An 11,591-nucleotide genomic window follows, 5' to 3' on the forward strand; every position below is an offset into this window, starting at 1 on the left:
AAAGTAAAAAATTAAAAACCTTGAAATTGGAAAAGAAGAAGAATGAATAGTTTTGTGCTTTTAGAGGACCACAATTGACAGCCATGATTGTTCTCTGTTACCAATATTCTATCAAACCTTTACATATTCCACCTCTTGTTTAAAAAAAAATATATTTCTACACCCAAATTTCATGCTTTAGTACATAAATTGGCAATCTGAAATTTTTTATTTGTATTTTTAATATTATTAATGTAGGGTTACATATGCTTTTGAAAAACACTTGTTAATGTATAAAAAGTTACATAGTTAATAATATAGTCCTGTACATATACATATAATTTTGAAGCATGCATTACAAAACTTTTTTGTTTATGTTTAGAAACAGTGGATGGGATGTTACAAAGTATGGATATTTTTTTCTCCCCTATGCATCAACAGCAATCAGAGTGTCTTTTTTACTTTGTTTCCCTTTAAGGAGAAAAGACTATATTACTTTTTATCTTTATTTCTTCTGTTATTGAACTTTTAAGAAAATAAAAGTCACTATTTTAAAAGCTTATGGAATTGAAAAAAATAAAAATAAAAAGGAAATTGAAAAGAACCATTCGTCCTCTATCATTTGCTTCCTCTTCCATTATACATGTATTATTTTGCTTTAATGTCCACATCCCTCTCCATTGTTCCACCACTTTTCAAAGTCTGCATCATCTTTTTCGTTATTTGCTCTCAGCACTCATGTAACAGCTACCCATGCTCATCACCTTTCGAATAACTCTCTTTCATAAACTTCTTCAATGTTTTAGTATTCAGTTGTTTTTTTTTTTTAACAAACCCTAATTTCCCATTCAAGTCAACACAAACAATACAACCCAAATTAAAAAAAAGAAAAAATTAATTCCTTTGAACTCTCCTTGTCTGGTTCAAAATTTATTATCAGTCAATCCTAATGTAAATGAATACCTCTATTTAAATTATAATCCCGTCTAACCAACACTTGTAATTGTTCCTGAAACTTGTTATTTGTTCCTGAAATCAACTTTTGAAAATATTACATTTTGAAAAAATACATGGGTAATTCGTATGATAATAATAAGTCTATTCACTTTTCTAATATAATTAATTAAAAATTTATGATGATATATACTTTTTTATTAATTCAGATACATAACTCTTTCCATTTGATCCTCGATTTATTTTTTTAGTACAAGATAACATAAAACAAATATAATCACATAAATTTTAACATGACATAAATATATACTTTTTATTCTTTATTTTAAACATTACCCATATATTTATTTGATTTGAGTGAGTTGAGATGATTTATAAATAAAAAGAAAGAAGAATCGAGTATGAGAGATAAGAAAAGAGCAATGGATTTGTAAAAAAATATTTTAAAAATTACTAATTAACCATCGGTTAATATTTACATGCATACTTTATTTTTTAAATAATAATCATTGTTAATAAATAAATAATTTTTTTTTAATAAATAATTTAATATAATTTTCTCTTTCAGTATTTTTTATAAAAATGTATTTTATAATATGACAATTTTAACCTTACGCTTGAATAATACTATGCATTGTGATTGCACAGCACGTTGCAGTGCACTGCTCACTATGGAATCATTACAAATTTACAAAAATACCACGATACAAACAGAGAAGAGGACGACAAAATAAGGATAAATCGGTATGTGAGTGATAAGGTAAGCGCGCAAGTAACCGTTTCTGTCGCAATACGCTGCGGGATAAGTGGTCCCATGTTAACGTTGAAGTTCACACTAGTCCACATTCACTAAGCTTTGTATCTAATCAATGATTCACTGTTCTAATATATATAGCTCCTGCTACACTGTTGCAATAATAATTTTTTATTTAGTTGTATGTTTATGGAAAAATATTTCCTTTCACAATATAAAAATATTAGAGTGAAAGTTATATTTTGAATAATGATATTGTTGCCTTGGGTCAATGCTTTTATCTACCAAGTTCTAGACTGAAAATATTTTTGTTTATTAAATTTTTTAAATGATTTTATTTATTACGTTTAATTAATTATCTCCTCTTCTTAATATTTAACTTTTGTATGTGTTGTGTAGCTGTTACAAAACATAAGTCAGTTTTATAAAAAAGATAAAGGAATAACCACACTAAAATATAAAGTGAATATGTACATTGTAATTTTCTTTTATAGAACTTAAATACGAGTTAAGCAAGAAGTTTAACAAAAACATACATCTATTTGAAGAAAAAGTGTATTACACCACGATATTCTTTCTTAGATAAGTTGATAATATTATATACGAATACATGTTTCATAAAGGATAATATTTATCTAAATTTTTCAAATATTACATAATACAAAACATTTTTTATATCAAAACTTTGCTGATTTTTATAATATACATTGGTCCTTTTCGAGATAGTGAATTTTTATTTTAGGGCGAAAACTGAATTCGCCTATAATATAGTATTATTAAGCTTTTTGCTTAGACGACTTAAGTTTGGAGTTTTGATTTGTACTAAATAATTGGTTTTAGGGTAAAAACTAAACTAGTCTATAATCTGGATATTATTAAATTCTTTCTCCAAAAGACTTGAGAAGGATGATTGTGTGTTTAAAATAATGAGTGTCTTTCTCTGAATACAAGAAGTTTGATGTATTCAAGCTATATAATTTGTCTCAAAATATATAATTTTGTTCTATCTTATTCCATAACATCCATTGACCTGCTATCTTTAAATAATAAAATAAATAATAACTATTTATAAATTTATAAATATACCTCTAAACCAAATACATGAATGTTTTTAACTTAAATTTGTCTTCAACTTTTGAAGGAATAGTTATTTAAAAAACATATTAATTGGTTAACTACTTAATAATATTTCACATAGTGCAAAACCCATTAAATATTTATTTATAGTTATTGTTACGAAGTAAGTTGTGAGTATAAAAGTTTAGATTTTTTATTGATTTTTCTATGTTATTTTTCTGCTGTATCTTTAAAAATTACTGATGAACATTAATTTTAAAATATGTTAAAATTATTTTTAAATTATTAAAATAGTGATTTTTAGTACTCAGCATAGCAACTTAAAAAAAAATTAAGCACAACAACCGAACTCTAAATATAAATATAATAATGAGAGTAACGAGTGCACAAGCAAAATGTATATGCAGAAAGGTGTAACGGCATTCAGAATGAGCGTGACCGCTTACCAATTCATCTTTTGCCATATATGCCTTATTTGCATGATTCATGCAATTAGTGACCAGAGTTAAGATAACTTTTAATTAACTTCTAATTCATTTTTTTCCTCTGTAACATGATAGTCTGAAATCACGTCATTAATTTGTAAAATTATGTTGGTTACTGAATGAATCCTATTTTTTTTAATCTTCATTTAGTTTTTGTTTATAAACATGAAATGTTAATACTGAATTTTGTGAAAGATTTATAGCTGTAAAAACATTTAAAAATTCTATCATAAAAATAAACATTATGCATAGAAATAATACTTTCACCCCATACATTCTTCAAGCTAAATCAAATTAAAAATATAAGTTTTTTTAATAATAAACTCTTTCTAATAAAAATTAATTAAAAATGTTCCGATTCTAAAAAATTGAAACACAGTTAAACTAATTTTAAGATAAAAATAAATTTGAAAATAACAAAATAACACTTTGAATATACTCAAAGCTAGAACTTTTTGTGAAAGATAATCTGGAGCACATTGTGATCGATTTTCATAACATTGTATGCAAAAAAAAAAAAAGTAGTGATGGATTATGTTTTAACATTTGTTGGTACAGGCTTTAGGTTGATAATTGATTTCAAATAATGTGGGAAGAGGATGAGTATTTGGTAAAATATGATATAAAGAAATAATAGTGGTGATAAATTAATAATTTATCTGACACTTTTTTCTTAAATGAATTGTCCAGTTCCACACCTCAGCCAAGAGTTTGTTTAATGAAAAATCAAAACGGCGTGACTTTGGGCATGGCGTTGTCGTTTGAGTGAAACGACATCGCTGTGATGGCGTTGCGCGTTAAATCTGAAGAGGGGAACGAAAGGTGTGGGAAGGGAAGAGAAGGAGAATGACGGAGAGTCGCATCCGAACCGTCGTAGAGGCCATTCATTCCTCTTCTTTCCAAGCCGTTCTGCATCTCACCGGCGGAGCATCTCAGGTTCTTCCTCTCTCTCTCTTTTTCTCTGTATTTGGTCGCATGCAGAGTGTTGAATGAATCAATAGTAATTGGACTTTTTTTTTTTCAGACGGTGGGTTCGTTGCTATCAGTTCCTGGTGCTTCAAACACTGTGCTCGAAGTTGTGGTTCCTTACTCTAAGATGTCTCTCATACAGTTACTCGGAAAGGTCTCTTTCTATTAATCTTCTATGCGTAAATTCGCTTTTCTGTTTCTTCCCTTTTATTCTCACTGTTTTTGTTCGTTCCTGCAGATTCCATCCCAGTTTTGCAGCCAACAGACGGCCGAAGATATGGCTTTGTTGGCTTATAATCGCGCTCTTAAGCTCTCCACGCCAGGTTCATTTTTGTCTCTGTTATTGCCTAGGATAAATAATGTGTAAAAGTTTACGAGTTGTGTGAAACATGGTTGTTTTGGCTTTCTGAAAATGTTTTTATGGATGGATTGCGACTTCATTTTTTTTTTTTTGTGTGGTGAAAAATGGAATAGTTTGACCTGACGTTGTCTGCATTAACCTGTTGATTAGGATCACCAGTTGTAGGTGTGGGTTTCACTGGCTCTTTGGCTAGCAGTCGTCCAAAACTAGGGGAACACCGGTATGTCTGCCTTATTTACGAAAATGGTTGATGAAACCTCACTATATTTAGTTTCAGCGTAATTTCTGAAAAGGTTACCATTGGCCTGTGCATTGTGTTGCTGCATTGGTAATTTGGTATTGAACCAGTTTCCATATCTCAGGCTTACTGTCGTTCCGTCCTGTGATTCCCATTTTGGTTGAACATGTAACATGTGCCCCTTTGTCCTTTATAGAGCCATCTTCTTATTTATGGCAATAAATTCATGTCCGGAAGCTTGTTCTGTGAGATTAACCTGGTACGACCTTGTGAAATTACTACCCTAGGGATTGAAATAAATGGACTCTACTTAAGGAAAATAGGTAGGTTAAATTTTAACGAGCTTTGGTTGGTAGATCAGATTTTTGTTGGAAACACAGAGAAATTGGGTTGGACTTTAATAAGTCAGAAAAAAGGAGCTGCTGGAACCTTTTCGACAGCAATAAGTTTGATAGAAAGCTTATCATCAACGCGAGATTATTGTTAGAGAACATATAATATTTTTTTAATGTTCTATTGCTACTGTTCGCCCTGACTTCCTGAACTTGTATTGGTAGAGGGAAAGCCTTGGCGCAATACTAAGGTTGCTGCCTTTTTATTTGGATATCATGTATTTAGAAAATAGTCTTTCTAATTTTTGTTGTGAGGCCGTGTACATTTGCCCTCCCCAGAGCCCTGGTAACCTTGTGCTCTGGTCAGCAACTTGTTTTAGTCATTTTTGATTTAAAAATGATACAACAAAGACTTGATACAAGCTATGATCAACTACAGAGATGTGCTTTACTTCTGCTTTTGAAGTTACCTCTGGATTTATTTGTGTACATTTTGAGTGCTTGACTATCTGGATCTTGTTAATTTGTTGCATTTTCTTGAAAGAGTCTCTTTTCAGATTCTCAATTGTGTTTTCCCTCTTCTAAATGTGATCTTGGGGGGAAAACTAGTGCCCACAGTCAACTTGTTTAGCTTTCATGTTCATTTGCAGACTTTACATGTCAACAAGGACAGCTGACCAACTTTGGATGTCAAGAGTGACCTTGACTAAGGTGCTATTATCCTATTCTTTCTTAGATGTGTTACTCTAAACTCAATACTTATCATACACACACACACACACGCCCATTCAAATTTTCAAAGGCATAGAATCGAATGTGTAGCTTGCTAAGTTACACTTTTCAAAGATAAAATAAAATAGGCATAAGTTAGCATATCTCGTGCGTGTGTTGTTTATTGTTTATGTAAATACTTTTATTTATTTTTCTGCAAACTGTTCAATTCTAGGGTCTTCGCACACGAGAAGAAGAGGATGGAGTTTCTAGTCATCTTTTGATCAAGGTGTGTGGCAGGTGTGAAAACTGTTGATAATATTTTTATTCTGCTATTTATTTGCACTTAAATTATCTTCTCTCATTTTTTTCACTTTTGAAGATTAGTATAAGAACACTGAAGATCTTGTAAAATGAGAACAGTAATAGTTGGAGGCTAATCTTTACTTTATTCCTTCACAATTGTTTTAAAATCCGACTTTGGTTTGACTTGCTTTTTGCTCTCTTTTTGGTTCTGGTTCTAGGCAATTGCAAATGCATGCAAAATTCGTGCAGCATCAATTTCAGTGTTGAGTGAATCAGATGTATCGGATGAATGTGTAACACATTTCAATGAAGATCAACAGTTAGAGCAACTTATAAATGGTCAAATATGCTTTAAAATTTACCCATTTGCAAATGGTATGGTAGAACCTTTAGCAGAAGCTAAATTATTAGTTACATATACATTCTACTTTCTTAATGATAAATTTTGTTGCAGAGATACCGGCTGAAAGAAAAATAATAATGCCCGGTTCTTTCAATCCATTACATGATGGGCATCTCAAGCTTATGGAAGTTGCTACTCGGTACTTAAACTCATAACATTCGTTAAATGTTCAATTTCTTTATAGTTTAATTTATGAAGGATTAGTCTTAAAATATGAATTGCCTGTTATTTTTTCGAGTTTTATTTTTAAAGTGCTTAATATATATGTGCTTTTCAAGACACTGCACTCCCAATTTGATTTTAGTATTTATACTATAATATTCTATTATACTGATATTTGTTGATAATATTAGTGTTATTTATCATCAGTAGTTTCCGCTGTAGTAAATAAATTATTTAACTTTGACACTGATGATAAAGTATTCTGTCTGTTTAGAAGTTGATATTGTGCCAACACTATAATGATACAATTTCATACCCGATAATTGTAAATTTCACATTATATTTCTACATTATGGATTACAAATCAATATTCTTCTTTTCTATCTAATTAGGACCATATATCTACGCATGATGGTTCATTTAAATTTTGTTTCTTTTGTTCATAATTTTATTTCAAAATTTCTATTATTAAGAAGACATATATGCAGCATTTGTGGTGATGGGTATCCTTGCTTTGAAATATCTGCTGTCAATGCAGACAAACCTCCATTGTCAGTGTCTGAGATCAAAGACCGTGTCAAACAATTTGAAAAAATTGGTGAGGATCTTTTCTACTCTGCCAGATTCTATATTAAAAATGAATAGGTCTTAACCTCTGGTGTACAATTTTCTATGTGAAGAGGATCTACTTCCATTTTTATATGAAGTGATGGGCTCATAACTTTCCATTTTCATGGTGAATACTGAATGGAGTTCACGTGTTTTAAATTCAATAATTAGGATAAGTCATATGACAATATGATATTTGGAGTTTAATACCGTTTAGTGCTTAGTATTATTATTTAATGCACCAACTAAAGCCGTTAATGATTTCTTCAATGGCAGGTAAAACAGTAATTATATCGAATCAGCCTTATTTTTATAAGAAGGCTGAACTTTTTCCAGGCAGTGCTTTTGTAATTGGAGCAGACACGGCAGTGAGGCTTATTAATGTATGAAATTACTTTATGCTTGGATTAACCTTGATTTTTATCGTGTCGTATCCTGCACTTGTTTGAGCATCTGGTTTCTGCCCGATGATGTCATTGTTCCTTACACACACACGCACATATATATTGTTTGTGGACAGTGGTCTTGTTATTGAGGTAAAACATGTTTTACTCGTTCGCATTATTACAGTTGCTCAGGAAACTTTCTTATGGCTGAAGGGGGGTTAGAGCAGTCTGATTGTAGTTAAGGAATAAGTTTACCTTCTTTTTTTTTTTAATAGATTTTATTAATTAATATCTTCAAATTATTATATGTTACTTATGCAGCCTAAATATTATGACGGGGACTACTACAAGATGTTGAGGATACTAATTGGATGTAAAGAAACAGGATGCACTTTCCTTGTGGGTGGTCGGAATGTAGATGGTGCTTTCAAGGTATTACTGCATAAGAAAATATGATCCTAATTATGATGATTTTTTTAAGTTCAGTGTTAGATAGTCTATCATATGTTGTACAGGTTCTTGATGATATTGATGTTCCAGAAGAACTAAAAGGCATGTTCGTCTCCATTCCAGCTGAGCAGTTCCGCATGGATATATCCTCCACTGAATTAAGAAATAGAAGTGGGATGTAAATGATTTTATGGCTATAGATCAGTATATACTCAACGATGAAGTTGCTGACGACAAAAAAGGTGGATGAAATTTTATGGCTATCTATGTCATACTTGGCATTTATCATATTAGAAAAAAATGATGATATATTTTGGTGTCATGATCATGAACGCTGCTGGTTTGAAAAGAACTGTTGAGCATAGTGATTCATAAATGTACGTGTCAGACGGACAGAAACATTCATGCATAAGACACGACACTTAAATTCGGAAGGTGGAGGTGCGCCTGTTTAATGTACATTGTTTCGTAGTTTTCATATAGCTATCAGACAAAAATGTCTTTGCAATGTTGATTGAATGAGTGGAGGATGATTTAGATACAATGCTTTTAGTTAGTGGGGTTTGAGGATAGTGTGTGAATGTTGGTATCTCTACCTTTACTCCTCACCTCACAATAAGAGGCTTCTAGTAATTTTGGGCGTGTTTTAACTGTGCATCAAGTTTAGTACGATGGATTGTTCCTTTGTTTGGAAAAAAACAAACAGATAGTATGACTGAACTGAAAAAAGAGTACCTATACAGCGTGAACTGCGTTTAGTAGAGGAGAAAAATAGATATGATGGAAGTAAATAAATAAGATTAAAATGGACATTTTATTACTAAATTTTAACAACTTTCTCTTATAATATGATGTGTCATCTTTTAAGTGATTTTTAAATATTGAGAATGAAAAAATAAAAAAATGAAAAATCATTTAGAAGATGACACTTAAGATTGTAAGAGAAAGTTGTCAAAATTTAATAGTCAAAAAATCATTTTTCATATTATAAATAGGTAAAAACGGGAACCTTAATTTTTTGAACTTATTTCTCTCATTTACATAAAACAATTAATTTTTTGAACTTATTTCTCTCATTTACATAAAACAATTCTTTTTTCATTCATTTTAACCATTTAACCAAATTCATCCAACACAAATTAAATTATTCCTAACTGGGGCTAGTTAAATTGCGAAAAACTTTTATTTCTGAAAAATTCAATTGGGGCAGTGCTAACGAGTTGGATGAAAACAAAATGTCTTTGTCTAATGTCAAAAGTTTGACATGTCAATTTTGATAATTAAATTCGGCCCAATTAAAACTCCACATATTGAATAAGACTAGGCTGATCTAACTTGTTGCATGTAAAGTAAAAACACGCTAATCTTATGAGTTTATAACGACAAAATTATAAATAATTATTCACTTGTTCTTTTTTAATGAATATACACCAATAAGTGTAACTTTTTGCCATTCTAAATTAAAACCTAGACCCTCACTATTTTTTTCTTTTATGAGAAAGAGCACCCACTCACAACAATCGAATACAAAATAGCTACCCCACCATCCTTGCAATGTATATAAAGAAAAAATTGCTGAAGTCACCTCTGTGACAGATTACAACTTGAAAGCACACTTCTTTTCACAACCCTTTAATGCAAAAGATCTTAGAGGGCCTACCAATAATTATCAGTAATAATTATGTTATTTCTCTTGCATTTTAAGTCAGAGGTACAAGTTTTTCATATATGGCATAAAAAAATACTTCTTAGTTTTAAACCAACTCAAGCAAATTCAGAAAAAAAGTGTTTTATGACAACCCAGTTTTGTGATCAATTACTACCTTCTTATAGTTTATTAAATTGTTTAGTTTTTATTATTATAATTGATTAAGGTACTATGCAATCAGTTAAAGTATATTTACATCACTTAAGTTTGATTTAAGAAGATATGATCGATTAATATATTTTAAAATTTTAAAATTAATAATCATCAATGTATTTTAAAAACATATCAGAAGAACAATTAAGAAAAACTTGTAGAGAATTCAAACTTCAATTTTAAACTTTCCTAACTATATGCAGAAATGATGAAGGTATTTATGCAATCTTCGTAATATTCTCCAACAGTAAAACTAGCTAGAGTATTTATCTGATACTCTAAATTTATCTTTACAAAAGCTTTTATTAATACTTATAACATAATCACCAAATATATCAGAAATAGCACCTTTTAACGTAGTCAGTAAAAACAAATTTTGCAATTATGTATGTGCTTTTTGAACTTATTTCGGCGCTGAAGGCAAATTAGAAAAAAAGAATGAGCTATAATATTACTAAGACACACTCATTATTACATAAACCCTAAATCAAACACTTGAGGTCCACTATTTTTACCTTCCTTTCATTACAGTGAGTTGTCTTTATCAAAACACCAAGACATCTTTGGGGCTTGTCATGATCACTTATTCATTCACAGTAAAAGGGTTGTCGCAACCAGAGTCAAAATATAAAAAAAGCCAAAGTAGAAAAATCATGATACCCTGGAACAGGATAAAGAGAACAAAAAAGAGCATGTATCAAAGTTTAACAGGTGGAGAGAAAGAGAGATACAAAATGATAACTTTCCATCAAGAATATTTAAATTTTAAACAAACTAATAAGAACTTACAAGACTAGATCTTAGGTTCGCATAAGATAACATAAAATTTGGATAAAATGAAAGAAACACATGATCGAGCAGGTCAAAGTTAATTTTAAAAATTAAAGCTTTAATCCTTTAACCAGCAGAGAACACAACAGCTATTATAAGAGGTAATGTTTTGGTCGCTTTGTTCTAGAGATCCAAATGTCTGTTCACTTTGCGTTTGTCGTTTAAATTTCTCTGTGTTGCTAAATTATAATTTTGATATGAAGAATATGAAGAATATAAAGAAGGTAAGAATAAGAATAAATAAAAAGCAGAGACAGGTAGGGTGATTTGATTTCACGCATTTTACTTTGGGTCGTTGGTACAATCAATCATTTCATGTACAACAGCATCTTATACTATTTTGACCACAACAACGAGAAAAACACAACCATGTGCCAAATAGATTCTCTCTCTCAATCTCTCTCGTTACTTAGTTAGTTCCTTAACCGCCGCAAGCTCCGCCACAAGTTGAGCCACACCCGGCGGCGGCGCAGGCTGAACCAGCGTTGCCATTGTTGTTGTCATGGGAGTTTTTGGAGTTCCTGTGTACTCCATCTGCACAGAAGAAGATGATGGCTGCAAGAAGCGACAGAGCCACACATAAGACGAAAACAAGAGTGTGAATTGGAAGCTGTTCTCGACCACCTTGGAGTTGGTACCTCAATTGCCTTGCCATGTTGTTGTTGGAAGGTTATGTTATGATGTGTGGGAAAGATAAAGAAATGGTGGTGGTCGCAACAAACA

At 30.9% G+C, this 11,591-nt stretch overlaps 1 protein-coding gene across 1 annotated transcript; it reads left to right on the plus strand.

The window, feature by feature from the left end:
* Positions 1-3,996: 3,996 nt before the first annotated feature.
* On the plus strand, positions 3,997-8,826 carry LOC114192722 (Nucleotidylyl transferase superfamily protein). The gene is made up of 12 exons (XM_028082515.2): positions 3,997-4,185; positions 4,274-4,372; positions 4,457-4,541; positions 4,730-4,799; positions 5,800-5,860; positions 6,096-6,149; positions 6,385-6,541; positions 6,621-6,708; positions 7,220-7,329; positions 7,617-7,723; positions 8,048-8,158; positions 8,242-8,826. Exons 1-12 carry the CDS (start codon positions 4,096-4,098, stop codon positions 8,356-8,358), a joined length of 1,149 nt encoding a protein of 382 aa, XP_027938316.1. The 5' UTR covers positions 3,997-4,095; the 3' UTR covers positions 8,359-8,826.
* Positions 8,827-11,591: the final 2,765 nt, after the last annotated feature.

This window comes from Vigna unguiculata, chromosome 7, assembly GCF_037176805.1.
Source record: "Vigna unguiculata cultivar grain cowpea cultivar isolate G323 ecotype 2 chromosome 7, ASM3717680v1, whole genome shotgun sequence".
Classification (NCBI taxonomy): Eukaryota; Viridiplantae; Streptophyta; class Magnoliopsida; order Fabales; family Fabaceae; genus Vigna; species Vigna unguiculata.

Coding starts and splice junctions, on each gene's coding strand:
- LOC114192722 (XM_028082515.2), top strand. CDS start 4,096: ATGACGGAGAGTCGCATCCGAACCGTCGTAGAGGCCATTCATTCCTCT. Junction 4,800..5,799: donor CCAAAACTAGGGGAACACCG/GTATGTCTGCCT, acceptor GTTCATTTGCAG/ACTTTACATGTCAACAAGGA. Junction 6,709..7,219: donor CTTATGGAAGTTGCTACTCG/GTACTTAAACTC, acceptor ACATATATGCAG/CATTTGTGGTGATGGGTATC.